The sequence below is a fragment of the Cyclospora cayetanensis genome, unplaced genomic scaffold (assembly GCF_002999335.1).
Source record: "Cyclospora cayetanensis isolate NF1_C8 unplaced genomic scaffold, CcayRef3 CcayRef3_contig_150, whole genome shotgun sequence".
Taxonomy (NCBI): domain Eukaryota; phylum Apicomplexa; class Conoidasida; order Eucoccidiorida; family Eimeriidae; genus Cyclospora; species Cyclospora cayetanensis.
Window position 1 is genome coordinate 88288 of NW_020312093.1, and position 16277 is coordinate 104564.

At 52.0% G+C, this 16277-nt stretch overlaps 2 protein-coding genes and 1 non-coding gene across 3 annotated transcripts; 1 reads left to right on the top strand and 2 right to left on the bottom strand.

Annotated features, from left to right (window-relative positions):
- Positions 1–669: 669 nt before the first annotated feature.
- On the bottom strand, positions 670–743 carry Trnan-guu. Its single transcript has one exon. It is a non-coding gene; the product is annotated as a tRNA-Asn (tRNA).
- A 3678-nt stretch (positions 744–4421) lies between these two features.
- Positions 4422–9997, top strand: LOC34621989. The gene is made up of 13 exons (XM_026336873.1): positions 4422–4484; positions 4533–4884; positions 5020–5305; positions 5520–6080; positions 6238–6627; positions 6845–6989; positions 7163–7270; positions 7493–7633; positions 7769–7893; positions 8040–8143; positions 8351–8629; positions 9427–9515; positions 9674–9997. Exons 1-13 carry the CDS (start codon positions 4422–4424, stop codon positions 9995–9997), a joined length of 2967 nt encoding a protein of 988 aa, XP_026192658.1.
- Positions 9998–13368: 3371 nt separating this feature from the next.
- Positions 13369–14808, bottom strand: LOC34621988 (proteasome subunit alpha type-2-A). Its single transcript, XM_022735171.1, has 4 exons — positions 14530–14808; positions 14098–14231; positions 13861–13977; positions 13369–13558 (listed from the first exon to the last, which is right to left on the bottom strand). Exons 1-4 carry the CDS (start codon positions 14806–14808, stop codon positions 13369–13371), a joined length of 720 nt encoding a protein of 239 aa, XP_022587805.1.
- Positions 14809–16277: the final 1469 nt, after the last annotated feature.

Here is a 16277-nt window from a genome sequence, read left to right on the forward strand (position 1 = left end):
GGAGCTGCTCCTGCAGGCTGCTGTTGCTCTCTCTCTATTAATGAGCTGCCGGTAAAGGCCCTTGATCGTTGAGGCTATCGCTGCCTCCGCTGCTGCCGGCTGGCCCCCACCCGCTACGGCTTCAACTGGCCTTGCTCTAAGTCGCAATCCTACCGTTGGCAACACGGCTGCCGCTGCTACGAGGTGGCCTTGGAAACGGATGCACACTCAGAGAGTTCGATGAGGATTTCGCTAAACCCCTTCGCTAAGGAACGCACAAATACACTTGCGCTCCCTGTGATTCCAGGGATGGCAGCTTCCTATTGGCTCTAAGAGGCTGGCAGATCCACACCCGCTTTGCTACTGCTCATGCTGCAGCGGACCTGCAGTGGCTGGTATTGATTGTGGCTGCAGCTGCCGTCGCATTCGAAGCGCCATTCGATGTTTTTCAAACTGTAAATGAGATACTTGTTTTATTCTGGAGTGTTTAGTGAATATGCAGGCACTTTGTGTTGAGGTGAGGGCTCACACTGGATTGCCAGTGAAATTGCGGCCGAAAGACATTCCCGCCCACCAGATTTCTCTCAACAGAGATAGCATTTTGAAAATACACACATCCTAACAGAAGCACCTATTTATATAATGGAAGCGTAAAGAGTCGGCAAAAGGTGATACTCAGAGTAACAAAGCCGGTACCGGCAGGGATCGAACCTGCGACCTTGTGGTTAACAGCCACACGCTCTAACCTGCTGAGCTACGGAACCTACTGATTGCATGGAACCCGCAAAACGCAGACCGTATCTATTTTGGTAGTAATTGCGTAGCTCGCTTCTATGGATGTTACATAATATTGGAGCAACTAGTACTGACAACTGTTGCATAGACCCGAGCAGCCGTTTTACCAAGAGTCTGTAAATAGAACGACGTGCAGTCCTAGGCTAGAAGTCAGGAGTTTCCCTATTGAATACGATTCCCCCTGCATTGTGCAAGGTGCCATCACACGCGTAAGCTGAATCTGTTAATTGATATCAACTACTTAGTTATTCAGTGAGCGTGTCCCTCATGGGTGCCACCATGGAGAGCCTAACAGGCAAAGCTACACTTTGCTCCTCTTAAAATGACCTGTTTTAGTACCCGCTGACTCGTCTGTTTGGCTGTTCCTATATTCTACTTGCTACCGAGGAGCGTTCACTCTGTGCGCCGAGAATGAATTGTGCGTAGTCGGGCACAAAGTTGGCATTAGCAACTTGGTGCAAACACTCTTAGGCTAGTACCCCTCCATCTGAGGTCTCCGTTGAGAAACATAGCTGCACACTCAATGCTAACAAACAAAAAGTGAGTTAGCTTTTCTCAAAAGAACCTCCGCCCTCCCCTGCCGGAGGGGCTTCCCTCTGAATTTCCCATATAAGGGACCATGCTACGGGCCACGCTACAATTCAGCGCTTTCTACCGCACTGTAGTCTATCCGGACAAGAACTAGTAAAGAATTGACTAATGGGTGTGTCTGCTCGCGGACACAATATATTCAAGAGTACTGTTGGTTCGATACAATAAAACGTAACATTGTATGCGTGTACACCCTTGACCTCCAGCAGTCCACTAGCAAAGTCCACAGTCATGCCACTCTACATCCTTATGCGAGCGAGAAGGCTTTAAAGCGGTCGAAACTTAAGAAAATTGCTATGCCTGAGCTGCTGACGATCTGGACACGACTACGCACACTCATCTGCAGTGAGACGCACATCAAGCCACCAAAAAGTGCGTCGATAATTTTACACCGTAGCATAAATGTCACCATGGCCCGAAAGAGCATGAGTATGTGCTTCGCGCAAAACAGCAGGAGTGAAGTATGCTTGCACACGGGAAGGAGTCCACGCTTTGTTTTGGGCCACAGAAGGCCGTCGTCAACGTAGTGGTTCTTCATCATTCCACCACTCTAGGTTTTTGCCATACTAGCAAAAGGAGGCCGTATTGCACAAGGGTAGACTGCTGGGGCATCGCGAGAGCGCGTCGGCGACTATGTTGGCTATCTCTTACAGCATGAGGCACCTAAGCCAGCGAGCAACTCTAGGAGGATGACAGCCCTGAAGACGCTTTGAGTAGCATGTTAAAGAGCGAACGTCGGTCTGGATAGTAAAATACACTGATGCATAGAGTGTTGGCATTTTTCCACGCCCCACCACACGTTATGAAGTTTTTTTCACTAGATACCGCTGCCTGGTTTCGGCCAGGCGATGGGAATAATGAGCAATAATTTGGTATTTTGGGGAAGCTATATTGTTGGGAGAGAATGGCACTCACTGCAACGTCCCTAGCATCAGTTGTAGGGAAGAAATGACGCTCGTTGTAAAGCAGCAGGGATTCCCGTAGGATTTGTAGGCCAGCTGACAGGCGTCCTGCCTGCTGACTAAGCCTTCTCTGTCCAGCTGTACACTGCATCTTTTCAAATTAATCAGTCAGAGAGAAAGCGATTCAGGCAAATCTAGGAGTAGAATTTCGGCGTAGAACTTGACAACTCCCTCGCGTGTGCGAAAAGGGCGCGCCTTACTACCCTGTAGTGTGTCCTGTGCTTGTTGAGCGATCCAGACTCTCCACTTTAAAATGAAACAGTGAGAGTAAATGTGCTGCAAGCAGGATGGAGAGAGACAGCCATGTTAGTAGTTCCTTGCCTCCTATCAAGCAAATGAACAGGTGCTGTTCGTGAGATGCTCTTTGTCCTCTCCGTTGTCTTCAACAACTTCCTAATAGCCTCAGGTGAAGGGCCATTGTGGTAACATCTGAGGCAGAGAAGGTGACTCGCAAATTCGTCGAGGCATAGTAGGAATCCATAGTGGCGGACAGAGCGGATCTTTTGGCAACAGCTGGCTGTATGGCGCGTATCACCCCATTTGTGTCTTCATACAGCTCCAAGGCTATCGCATCCAACAAATAAGCTAACTCTTACACCTGTGATAGGACAAGCTTAGCTTGGAAATGGCAGTGCTATCTAAAAGGATATTTCAATCCAGGACTCATGGAAATGACTTGGCCCACTACGGACACTGAGGTTTGATGTTCCCACACTGTGCAGTGAGAAGGACTGTGTCCAGGGTGCAGCTACTAACGCTGCCACAGCATTTCAGAGAGCAGCTGTAGGCCTCCACTTTGAGGGTATTCACAGGCAGGCACTCCTATCCCGAAACCTAATACAAAAATTCATGTAAAGAAGGTGGTGTCCCTCTAGACACATCCCATTCCTCCATTTCTCTCGTCACCCTGCAGGGTTCTAGCATGGGGAAGAAGAAATAGGGTAGGATGAATGGGTGTTGGTGCACTCTCCATGCTCTCCACGCATTCACACCGCCAAAATCAAAAGCTCACAGGCACACAAAGTGCTTCCTGTAATCTGGGTTAACTCTACTCTGCAGCAGATTTGACATACAAACAGCCAAGCCAAATAGTAAATCTTTTACTAGTTCCTAATCAAATGCCAGGTTATAGTAGAAAGTGCGTGTGTGAATATCTCCGCTGCGAAACAAGTACGTAGTCAATAAATCACCATTCGCCGGTCCCCAAACGGAAAAGATCTCATGAGACCGGCCAATGTCATGTGCATAAAATGATGTCTTGAAGGAGAATTCAAGCGGCAGAGCCATTTTTAGCGGTGTTACTCAAGCATAAACTGACAGGGCGCTCACTGAGCCTGCTCTACAGTACACACTGGCAAACTGACAGGCCGATAGGAGACACCGCCCATAAATTCCCTTGGTCAATGCATGGCGGCACGCAATAAAATGTAGTGCCAACAACACAGTGGATCCAACAAGAAGTGCAACGGTAATATCTTGGTATTGACACTGAGGATTCGATTTCGGAGTGGTGTAGGGCTGTATACGACTTGGGGCCCCTAATTGGGGGAGTCCGAGGGGTCCAAACCAAATCCCCACCGCAGAAATCGGTACTATATGAAGGCAAGATAATCTTCGAGATAAAGGGTGGCAATGGCAGCAGAAGGCAGCTGAAGACAGTAGCGGAGACAGCGACGGGACAGCACGCGGCGGCTGCGCACAATTAGCCTCAGCTGTGGCTTCTGCAGCTGCCGCTAATGGTAACGATTGGGCTACCAATATCAGTACATCGGCAATTCTGATAGTTTTGCAGCAAGTGGAATCCATGACAGTGTGCACAGTTATTTCTACAGTTCGCACCGCAGGCTCCGTGTCTCCTTGTAGCCCACAGTAACGAGCGCAGGTGTAGCAACGGCAGTAGTCACAGCGAGAACCATTGGAACTCCATCGAAAGAACAAGGAATCCGACGAGCGTTTCGGGGGTAAGTTTGCGAAAGCTCCTACGGCACTACCACCCCCAAGCATGGTAGCGCCCGTGCTGACACCCGAGCAGTATCTGTAGCAGGAACACGATAAATAGCTGCCCCATCATCCTCATCAGCAGTAGGAGTAACAATGGGTATCCCATCCAAGGCGTCAAATGGGTCTGAAGAGGAGGCCTCGGCACCTGGTGCTCCTGTCCTACGTCTCAAGAAGCCTCCAAGCACCAGCAATGACAGCAGCAGCACCAGTGCCGGCAGCGCAGTTGCTACCAGCAGCGGCAGTCGCAGTAATCTGGGGCGTATGGACAGCACGACTGCAGCAAGCGGCAGCTGCAGCAGCACCAGTCCCACGCGAGACAGCAGCGGATTCCCCCCTAGAGGCACCAGCAGCAGGAGTGCTACCAGTAGCAGCAGGCAGAGGGGCGGCAGGGGGGCTGTATTGCTGCAGCAGCTAGCCGATGGCAGCAAGACAGAGATAGAAGTAACGGGAGAGATCAACAGTGAGTTGCTGCAGAGGCAGCAGCAACCAACGCCTATTCTTCGCCTAGCTGTGCATCCACGAACTGGAGCTGTCTCGCGAAGCCAGCATCCCGAAGGTAAGCAGCGCTGGCGATAAGTTCGAAGCGCGTGTAGTATAGAGGGCTACAAGGAGGCTGTACGTTTGCGGAGACGCGTGCTGTGAGGGAGCAGGCAGGCCTTGGGGTAAGAGTTTGCGGTGGGTGTGCTTGTAGGCCTTGTATCCCAGCCTTCTTTCAATGTTGCACTTCCTGCGCGGCTGCATTTGGGCAGTGGCAGTGGCGGCAGCGGCGGCAGCAACACAGTGTCTGTGCAGCACGAGGGGTTCTACGAGGAGATCGACAGCGCGGAGAACGGGAACCTGCGGTGGGGAAGAAAGAAAGCAAATGACGGCAGTTGGGTCGAAAAGTGGGCTGTCCAGACAGTCCCTCAGCAAGAGCCGCAGGCCAGGGTGTTGGAGTTTGGGCAAAGCCAAGGTCGAAACTACAGAACCAATGAGCGGTCGGTTTTTTTTTCGAAGGCTCTGAGCCACACAGCAGAGCCACATGCACAAAGAGGGGCGAGGGAGACTTTTCTTGGGAAGGGGACTCAGCACGCAGCGCGAAGAAGTTGGCAGCCAGCAGCTAGCGTGCGTCCTTGACTTCGGCGAGGGTTCAGGGGTATAAAAATTTAGAGGCCGCTCGCTCTTTTTGTGTGGGGTGCGGGGTCACCTCAGGTGGGTTTCCCGGTGGGAAGACACAGCACGGGAGCGCCGAGTGGAGAAGGTTGTGCAGGAGTTACGGCCTCAGCACAAGGACGAGGAGCAAGAAGGGGAACAGGAGCGCGAGCAGGCTATCTTGCAGGTGTGGGAGGAGGAGGAGACGGAGGACAGGCTGACGGGTATCATTAGGATAAACAAGCGAGGAACGGACAATCAGAGAGGGGAGGGCAGGCACTGGAATCTTCGTGTGCTGAGAAGGAAGCCTTTGGTCGCGGGAGAGACTGAGGAGGTTGAAGGCGCTTCAGCGCAGGCAGTAGAAGAGCTGCTCGCAGCGGCAGCAGCCACGCCTGCCGCGGCAGCAGCAGATGGTCTTTCTCCAGGCCAGGAGCTGGAACTGTTTGAAGAGACACGGGGGTCTGAAACTCGGGGACGGTTGCAGCGCAGAGAGGCAGACGGCCGAGTACTCTACCGGGCGCTCTGGAGAGAGACAGCAGGGGGTCAAGAGGCTTGGAGCGAAGAAACAACATTTCACAGCGACGGGAGCAAGACCGGCACCAAGAAAGGAACAGACCCTAGGTAACTATCACAACCCTCCTGTGGCATCTGACACGTCGAACAAGCTTCCTTTGCATGCATCGGAGGCCTCTCGGGAGCGCGTTCCTCCGCGCTCACGCTGCTCTTTTCGTGTTGCTTCTCGGCGAGAGTTTCTTGCTGGGCATTAGCCAATTGCGAGGCCTGTGGGAGGCGTTCGGTGCACACAGCCGTGCGCTCCGTCCAGGCAGCCACCTGTAGAACAGATAAGAGGGTTGCATGAGCTTTTAGGCCAGGCAGGAGGGAAGGCGGACAGTGGGGAGGGCGAATTACGCGGAGTTGCGACAGAGGTCAATGCGTGGGGTGGGGGTGGGGTGCGACAGGCAGGTAAGGGCAAAGGAATTTCAGCGAAGGCTTTTGGAGTGTGCTGTGTGTATTGCAGCGGAACGTCTTGGGAAGAAGAGTGGCAGGAACAACCTGATGCGACACGAGATTCCGTTCGACGGAGGCGGACGGAAAACAGTCGCATGGAGGAGCGCAGGGGCGTTAGAAGGTCTCACCCCGATAACCAACTCGAGGAGTATTGCACCACGTAGGCTCTATACGGCTTCTCCAGGTGGAGGGTATTGGAGTTTCTCTGCACAGTTTGAGAGGTTGTCGCGAGTGCGGTTTGTCGCCCAGGGGAAGTTAGGATGGTTGGTATGGACGGGGGTTGTAAAGGATCAAACAAGTCGATGGTTGGGGGTCTGCGGTCTAAGGCTTGTAACCCTGCGACTCTGTACATCTGTTTGCGGTGGCGTTTGACGCAGGGTGCAAGTGACTGTGAAAGAGGGCTGCGCCGTGGAGTGTACAGACACTTGGGTCCGGCCCGCTGAGGGTGGGCCTGGTAAAGCACGGGGCAGCCAACGCAAAGAGACGCAGATATTTTCAGATGGCAAGGTCGTTTCTGTCGAGGTCAGCTACCGTTCAAGTGGAGTTGGATGCTGATGATGCTGTTACCCTATCTACTGCTACACAGGTGGCATTGTGCTCTGCCGAGCCTTGCAGATGCAACCAGTTGCCCTGCTAGGCGCTTCACTCCTTTTATGCGAGTTTCCGCCGCCTTCCCTTGTCTCCCTCGCATGTAGGTCGCCAATGAAGAGTGGGAAGACACCGGCGATGAATTTTCGGCGGACTTGTGGGTGGAGGAGACCCTCGTGAAGCACCAAGGAGGTGATGCATTCATCACAAGCAAGGCAAGTAGCGGTGTTTGCAGTAGCTCCAGCAGCAGCAGCAGTCGTGCGCGTGAAAGCGCCGACGTGTTCAGGAGCCACACACAGATCCAAGCGACAGGAGCATGACACGCGGCAGCTAGACTTGTCAGTGGGTGTGAGTGACGCTGCACTCGCCGCTTAGCGCCTCTAAGGCTTGGGAATAAAGGCCTTTGACCTCGACTATAGGCTACGGTATTTGCGCAGAACCTCTGGGGACGAAAGAAGGGCAGCCGACGGAAAGACGGGATGCAATGGGGCGAGCAGTGGGAGGAAACGCAAGAAATACCGGAGACAGAGACGGAGGAGCCGGAGGCGGGGCAACAAAGAGTCAATTTGCACATCCTTGTACGAAGCAGCCGACCTGTGTTTGTTGCTGCTGCCACTCTGTCTGCTGCCGAGTTTACGCTAGCTTGTTGTTGCTTTCACCGCGCAGCGCCGTTGCGCGTTTTCTGGGTCTTCCAATTGCTGTTGGCGCTTCAGCTGCCAGGAGGCGAGGTGACCTCCCGTGAGGTTGTTGTACTGCAAACACAGCCGCTACGTCGAAGAAGGCGGTTTGACGACAAGTGGTGGCGCGAAGCGCATGGGAACTCTTGGGGAACGAAAGAGTAAGTCGTGCAATGAGCTGACTCCAAGTCATCTACAAGATATTTTGGCCTTTTGGGTCCCTGTGAAGGCGTAAAAAGAGAGGGCCATGCATTTGAAACTCTAGGGCCCTTAACCCTACGTATATTGCATATGGAATTTCCGCCAGGGGGGTAGAGGACAGCGGCGCGGTGCTGCGGGAGAACTGGTACGACAACGGCGGCGAGAAGCAAGTTGACAGATGGAAGGAAATGCCTGATGGCTCGAAAAAAGGTCCAGCGAAGCCAAACTACAAATAGGCCGCCCTGAAACCCTACCCTTTGATTCTGGCGCATGGCTCAAGGGGTGCAACGCAGGCCAGTGAATTACGATCGACGCCTCTGCAGCCCCTGACAGCAGTCTCACCCTGGTGCCAAGTGCGCATTCACCGATCAATTTGGTGGAGAGGTACCTACGAGTTGTGGGGTCTATTGAGTGCAGGCGAGAAGTTCGGGAGCAAGGTGGATGGCACACAGTGGCGGGAGTCGTGGGGATGCGGGCCAGGAGGCAGCGATAGCTGGGTGGACAAGAGCTGGGAGGAACCGGACAGAGAACGGGAAGGGGGTGCAGTGCGCTGGGGCTTTAGCAGCGGCAGCAGTACTGCCGAAAGCAAGGAGTGGCAGCAGCAGTGGCGGGAGCGAGAGCATTGGTTTTGTGGGGAGAAGTTTATTGAGAAGGTCGAGCGGCACGCGAACGGAGATGAACAGACTCTCAAAGAAGGCAACGAATGGATACGATCGTAGGCTTCGGCACTAAGGCGGACTGCAAGACACGGGCTAGGGGCGGGGGTTTGGAGGGTTGGGGCGAAGTAGAGTCAAGAGAGAGACAGACAGGGAGGGGGAGAAAGCGCATAGTAGAGACCGAACCTGCACAGGACAGGGAGATGGGGATAGCGAGGCTATTCGGCTAGCAAGTTCGAGGGGGAAAGGGGAGGAAGGATGCACAGGAATGGGGAGAAGGCAGCATTGAGGGCCTCACATGGAGTACAGTGCAACGAGACGGGTAATGAAACACAGGGAATACCTCTATGGGGGTGTTCTCTGTAGGGCCTGCGAAATTTTCGTGGACCTTCATGTGTATCGTATCTGGATGAGTTTGAATGTGCTGATGTTTTGCTGCTGCTGCCTGCCCGTGTGTTGTGTGCTTATAGAGACCAGTGCGACAGAGCAGTGACCTCCTGGTTTGAAGAGCGATTTGGGGTGGTTGATGGCTTGGAAGAGAAGTGGGCAGTGAAACGGGGAGGAAATGAGGAGGGTGAGTGGATGGAACGCTGGCGTGAAACCCCCCAAGAGAAAGATGCGGAGAAGACGGGCTGGAATAGGTAAATTGACCCTTTCCTAAGACATGCTCTGGGCTTAGCTAGGAATCTTTATGGAGGAGCCCCCTGCTTTAAAGCTATGTGATGCAAAAGAGCCTTCTCCCTCTTTCCTCCTTGTTCCGCCTATAAGTGTATTGGGATTTTCTGTGGAGACGGCTTGGATCCCTGGCGCGTATAATTGGGGCTTGTCGCAGGCAAGGAGATGCGTGGGAAGAACGCTGGCGTGAAACGTTTGATGGAGATCAGAAGACGGAAACTTGGGCAGAGAAAAAGGGAAGCAATGCTCAGGTGCTCCCCAACTGCAATGCTACGCAGTCAGACTGCGAAGAAGCTTTAAGCGACATTTTTGCTTTTCCTTGTCGGAGCGCATGTGGCCACGCTGCGCCTTTCGTTGCAGCGCTTCGGGCTTCTAGTCCGTGTGCAGCTTCCTGAGCGTGTGCCCTCAGGGAGAGAGCTGGCTGGAAACATGGCAGGAGCGGTGGGGGTGGAAGACAGCTCACAAGGAGGCGACATCGGCGTCCGGCGCTCGTCGTGTGGAGCGGTGGGGAGAGCAATTTTTCGACGATGGCAGCGGTCAGAAGTGGGCGCAGCACTGGCAGGAGGGGCCCCCTTCATCTCCAGGTGGATCCTCTCCCGGAAGCACTGGAAAGAGCTGGGGAGACCGATGGGGCCCAGGTGGACTCGGAGGCCACAGGTGGGGCGAGGAGTGGGGGGACGGGGGATGCCGAAAGTGGGCGCATGACACACCTGGAAGGCCTGAAGGATGCTGATCGCGGGCTTGAGAGCTGCATTTGAGAGGAGCCCACCAGGTGACTGACTGATGGATGCACTCCTACAGAGGCAGCCACGCAGAGAGCGCTTCTTTGTGCGACTAGAGATGCAAATTTCTGTAATCACAACTACTATTGGTGCTCCCTCGTCGTCGCACAACAAAAATGGCGGCCTCCGGTGCAGAGTGTCGTCCGCCACACATGGCAGGGCAAGAGCAGCTGTCAGGGACCAGGGTGCAGCCGCAAGAAGAGCTGTAGTCGCAGCCTGCTTGTGGAGAGTTCCGCTGTATTGGCCTTTGTAGTATAGTTCTCGAAAACTGAATTGCGAGGAGAGTGGACTAGGATAAGCTTGAGAGTGATGAAATGAGCCACGCATCTGCGGTATATTTTACTGTGTCGCTGCCGTTTTGTGTGCGCACTGAACGCGGTGCAAGGTGGGCTTTTTTGTACCGGTGCCCAATTCTAGAACGGTACTTTGGCAAGCGAGCCACCTGATTTGCAAAGCAGAGTGCGGCCAAGCGCAAAGTGCAATAGCCGCTCTTTGCTTAAAAGGTCTGCACCCCTTGTCCGTAAACACAGCCCTGCTGTTTTAGGGGTCCTCCAAAAATACTGGAGTGGCGTGGCCAGAGACTTCTCCTTGTATATCCATACATACTAATCCCATAAGGACAACAAAAGAGTTGTGTACAGCTCTTATCCGTTTTACTGCCCTTATTTCGTTTGGCCTGTTCACAAGATCGGGGGCAATGGGTTTACTCCTGTCATTTGACCTAAACTTCCGGAGGAGGCTGTTCGTCCGTAATGCAGGAGAACTTCTTTCTGCGCCTTTAAACGACTGCCCTATCATTTCTAAGCGTTATTTTGTTTTTTCGGATTTCGAGTTGTTTTCTAGCTGTGAACTAATACCTGATGCCTATTCCTCTGGCGATGACAGGGCATTCCAATGTGCAGTTGCTCCTAGCTGTGACTAGCCACCGGGGTGTCCAAAAGTTTGGCAGCTTCAATCGCACTCGCTTTCCGCCTAGCCCGCCAAGCAGCTTTTTATTCAACATTCAAGATGGCATGGGATGATTTGATGGCTAGCTGTGAATAGGTAGCAGATGCCTCTTCCTTAGGTGATGAAAAGACATCCAAGTGTGCAGCTGCTACTTATTATGACTGGCCACCGTGGTGCCTGAAAGCTGGGTAGCTTTAATTGCGTGGTGTTGGGTCAGCGAGCGTTCCACTTTCAGCAGCTGTGAGAGGGATCATTGAACAACAGAATTCCAAGTAGAGGCAAGTACACCTAGCCGAAAGCCACTTGTGGGTACTTTCTGCAACGTTGGGTATGCTTATTAACGGTTCACAGCAGATATTTGTTTGTCTTGGCTGCTCTTGAGTTGTATTTCCCTCCGTATTAGCCCAATAAAAGAATTTACGCGTCGCTCCCGTTTGCTGAAGGTTGCTAGGTGCAACTTGGTGCAAGTGCTTGGACTGCTTAGAGGGTGCAGCAGAAGCCATGCACACTAGCTTTCCCTTGGCAGCGGGCTAAGCTACATCTAGAAACACTGTGTACAACGCGTTACATTGACTAAGAATAAGCAAGGTGTTGACTTAGTGATACGCTTGTTCAATATACTGCAGATATATCTCGGAGTATTGGTAGCTCGATACACAAGACTCAGTGCTGCGTACGTGTGGGCTGCATGACACGCGTAACTACTTGTGACTGCCCAGAATGGCTATAGAATGCAGCTACGGGCACCCTAGCTGCTCCTCTCTTCTCTTGTGGCGCAAGTTTGGAGCGCCTTTTTTCGCCCCTTTCATCAGGCTTAAGATAGTTTCTGAGTAAGCGTCTGTAAAGTGAGATGTCGAGTACACTGTTCATTCGTGTAACATGCTAAGTAGTTCGCAACTTTGAGACATCAGAAGCTTCCGCATATCAGTGGCCTTTTTCAGGAAAGTAGAGTTACCGCACATGCGCCACTTTTCCATCCTTTTTCAGCGCCAACACCAGGTTGAGCCAGTACGTGCTGGTGAATTCCTGCAGCTTGCCTTTATCAACGAATCGCTTGCCTACCGCTCAATCTCATCTGCATGCTGGAGGCCTTCCGATACAGCGGAATACAACTTGGAGCTGACCTGGGTATTAGCTATATGTGATGCACCGGACGACCATCCGGTGATCAACCTGCCGGCAGCACACGATTATGTAGCGCTTCCGCAAACATCTTGATTTCTGCCCAGTCCTGCTGTTCCGCCGCTAAGTCTACACTAGATTACCCTATCAGGAGAGGCGTTTGCAAACGAGTGAAATTGGATACGTGCTCCAAACCTCCTTCCCTTACAGCGCTGCTGAGTAGCGACGTCCCAAGCAGCTGATGAGGTTTTTATGTAAAACTTTCTTTAAGGGATTCGCAGAGAGACACCTAACCCCAAACTCAACAGAAACCCAATACAAAGTCATTGAGTGTCTTCTCAAGCTAATCTTTTTCCCCTGCTTCGTTCCTTAAGTTCCCAGCATGAGGTGAGAGGTGCAGCTAGGATGAGCGCCGCTGCACTATTTAAGCACTCCTCACATTTACACCAAACTGCATATAGCATTTAATGCACACGCACACAACTCTTATTCGGACTATACTGAACTGGCGTATACTGTGAAACACAAAAGACCTGTACACGGCCCCATCAAACAATACTTCTCTATTAATTACTAGTTAAATATAGTGTACTAGGAGTGTTGAAATGTTGCCTAGTCCGCTATGGGGGGAGACAGCTCTTTTTAAGGGCATGCCACAGCTTTTCACTAAGTTTTTGCATAGGCTTTGGGGGGCTACAAGCGTTTCCCTATGGAAGCTCCAAAGGCGACACCACAGCAGCGGTCTACTTTTGTTTGGGATTCTCGCTATGATAAATAAACTGTAGTGACTCGGTTTTGTTAGGGCATGTAAGTCGTCTTTCCTCGCGATGTGTTCCCTCAGTAGGCATGAACTATTCCTGCATCTTCTCAGGTGGCACGTGCTTCGATGCAGAGCAGCAATCCCGTAGCTCCCTGCACTATCAGCCCTTTACAAACAGTCCGTCTTAGACAGTAGTGGGGTAAAATAGCAAACCGAGCTTCCATGTGCTATTATGACAGCTTCAGGAGTACCTTGCAGCAGGCCTCCCCGTACCCATTTGAGTGCGTTCATCCAACCTCCTGGCTACCGAGCACCCACTAGTCCGCCACAGTATTCTAGCGCAGAACTGCCTGCCAACTGGTAGTGCAACATTCATTGAGTCAGTTTCAAAGATGCACTAAGGTACAAATGCAAAGCTGTAATATCTCTGGGCCGCGGTGTTGCTGGCGTCGCTACTCCTCACCCCGTGCCTTGTTCCTGGCTAAAATTCCTTCACGCCGTACCGAGTTCTACTTCGCTCAAGTAGTCTTTGATCTCGGCGGGAGTCAGCACTCGGAATTTCCTGTCCTCCCCCACTATGCCGATCTCAATAGATTTTTCCGTCAAGGCCCCCTCAAAGCCCTCCCGCAGTGTGAGGATAGCTGTGTGAATTGCATCCTCCAGCTCAATGTCTGAGCTGTAGCTGCACATTCATTCGCACGACACCTAGCCACACGCTAGCTCATGACATTATGCGGCAAAGTTTTTTAAAAGTAGAAGCGCAATCGACAAAGTGAAGATGCAAATGTGGTATGATGAAACCGCGCTACAGCCATGCCTTCCCGCCTCCGACGGAGGCATCCTTAAACCGCTTTTGGCAACAAATGTGAGAATCCACGCTGGTGCAGCCCTAAACTCTATACGAAAAACGCGAAAAACGACTTGGGAAATACGCACTACTACGGGATGTGCCTCATGGGCGTCCGAAAATTCTCGAGGCCTCACCGCTTTTCCAAGAATGTCTTGGAATTCTGCATATCTCGGCCGATCGCTGAGGCTTTCCACCCAAAATAGGCACCGCTAGGATCGACTTGATAGAGCTGTGGCCCGAAATCGTCGTACCTACAAAGGCAAGATGCGCCACAGCCACCGATAAAGTCACCCATCCTACACGTACACTGCACGCTGACTGTCTTGGGAGCGTTGCTAGCTCGTCCAGCTGATCCAATGCGCTCGCCTCACCCTGCAACCAGCAGAGAAATTCCAAACGGGCGGACTCCCCCGCTTTGGGTGTATTCTTGCATCACGGAGGCCACTCCCTGCACCAGCTGATTCGTGGGCATGGGGGTTTTGTAGTACAGCTCATACGCGGCTGCCTGACAAAACACAACTCCAGCCCACCGACAGAATTAAAATCAACCCTTGGCAGACTCAACTTTCCGTGTTACCGAATATCGACACCGACCGCATCCCTAGAACCAGTATCATAAGTGGAAACTGCAAAGCCCATCCCTAGTGTATGCTTCGTGACGGTAAAATGGGGTGCACACAGAAGGCATTGGGAGTGCAGGTAGAACCCTTAGGAAGTACGGAGGTGGAGTGTTCAGACATAATTTTCATTTTGCATTGCAGGTACTACTTTTGTGGGGGGAGACGGGGGGGATTCGCACTCACTTCCTTCCTGCCTTTCTTGAGCACCACACGGAAGTCCGCTGGCATTCCGGCGAACACGCATCCAACTGAGGGTGTGAAGTTGTCCACTTTGCTAATAGTTTCACCCTCAAGCAGAGGCGTGGGAAGTTTTTTTTCTGCTGCTAGAACCACCCCGTTCCTGGCCTTAATGCCCAGGGCGGGGGCTCCTTGCTGCACGCGGTTCAACGCATATTCAATTTGCACCAGCTTCCCGCTCGGCGAGAAGGTCGTGAGGCTGAACGAGTACTGACCTTCTGACATCCTCGAGCGGAGAAAGGTTGTACATATATTGCCACGGAAAAGCCTTGTTCAGGCAAAACGATAAAGACGAGTGAATGAACCAAGAGAATGAGAGAAGGGCCGCCTATCAGGCGGTGACTCACGATCGGGGTGCGCCCGCACTCTAGAAATCGCAGTCTACGGAAGAAGAAAATGTGTGTTCCTTTAGGGTTTTCTTCGCAAAAGTTTGTGGAGGGGGGCGCATGCGAAACCGCCAGCTGCTGCGAGAGAGCCACCTCAATGAGAAAGGCTCCTTGTCCGTTATGTCAAAAGTGATAAAACGGTTGCACTGCCTACTTGAATAACAAAAGTTAGATGCTATCAATTGTCCTAATTGGCAAACCCACACAGACAGCTGGGCCAGGCAATCGCTTGCAGCCCCAAGGCAAGCTGCTGCAGTGTCTGTCGCCCTCCATGGCATGTCTTTATTTAATTTACCCCTATTGTGGAGGTTTTCGTGGTCAGTTGCTGGAATGTACGGTCAACCCCGTCGAACAGCCTGTGCTGTTGGCCTGCTAGCTGGTGTACATTGCGTATTGTCCCATCCCTCGTGCGTGCACTCTCTATGCAAAAACTGTCATATTATTTACTTCATGCTGGGATCGATATTTGCTGCCCCCAGAAATAGAATGTTGCTTTTTATTTGAAGGAGCACAGGCAACAAGGATAAGTCGAGGCCATCTCAATGCGGGGGGCCGATGTGGCACGCGGAGAACGGGGAGAAACGCAGCAACTCAACTTCTGAATGCGTATACAAACGCCCACTGCGAATACAGTTGCACAGCACAAATTCATTTTTAGTGAATAACACGTGCAATACTAAGTGCTAAGTTGCAAAAGTATCACTACAAATTCAGTTGCTCTAAAGGGTTTTGATAGGGAGTCACTTTTTCCCAAGCCAGATACAGCACTTATAGAAAAGTTACTTAGTACCCTTATAAGCGATTTGTGTTCTTCCTTCCTCTCCTTAATCTATACTTACCACTTGAGAAGAGGGAGCTTGTTGCCCTCCTATTGTCTTCATGGTGAGACATTAAACTCCAGACTCGTTACAAACTCATTTAAACGTACTGAGTGGCTTGCAACAAAAGTCTTGCCTTCCCCTGCACGCGCTCCTCAAAATTTGCAGCTGTAAGAATGAATTAGAAGGCAACATTTTACAAAACACTTCCTGTTGCACTAGATGTAGCTAGGTGAGAACTCGTAAATAAGCAACTAATTCGTTTGTCTGTTCGTGCATCCTAATGATGACAGAATAAGTGTAGCTCGATACAGGACGACCCAGTGCTGAGGGCATGTGCGCCGGATGCTATGCACACTAGGTGTGAATGCTCGGAGTCCTGAGAAGGTGAAGCTACGCGCACCCTTGCTCTCCCTCTCCCTTAATGTCAAAAGCTCTGATGGCACTCGTAGGGAAGGGCAGGAAATTGTTTGGAAGACACTCAAGGACT

Bases quoted from the DNA above. Each gene is read 5' to 3' on its own strand.
- LOC34621989 (XM_026336873.1), top strand. From the start codon at position 4,422: ATGGGTATCCCATCCAAGGCGTCAAATGGGTCTGAAGAGGAGGCCTCG. The intron at 4,485-4,532 runs GTCCTACGTCTC...GACAGCAGCAGC, and splicing joins CCTCGGCACCTGGTGCTCCT to ACCAGTGCCGGCAGCGCAGT. The intron at 8,630-9,426 runs GCAACGAATGGA...GTCGCAGGCAAG, and splicing joins TGAACAGACTCTCAAAGAAG to GAGATGCGTGGGAAGAACGC.
- LOC34621988 (XM_022735171.1), bottom strand. From the start codon at position 14,808: ATGTCAGAAGGTCAGTACTCGTTCAGCCTCACGACCTTCTCGCCGAGC. The intron at 14,232-14,529 runs GTGAGTGCGAAT...GTGTTTTGTCAG, and splicing joins TCAAGAAAGGCAGGAAGGAA to GCAGCCGCGTATGAGCTGTA. The intron at 13,978-14,097 runs GTGAGGCGAGCG...TTGCCTTTGTAG, and splicing joins ATTTCTCTGCTGGTTGCAGG to GTACGACGATTTCGGGCCAC.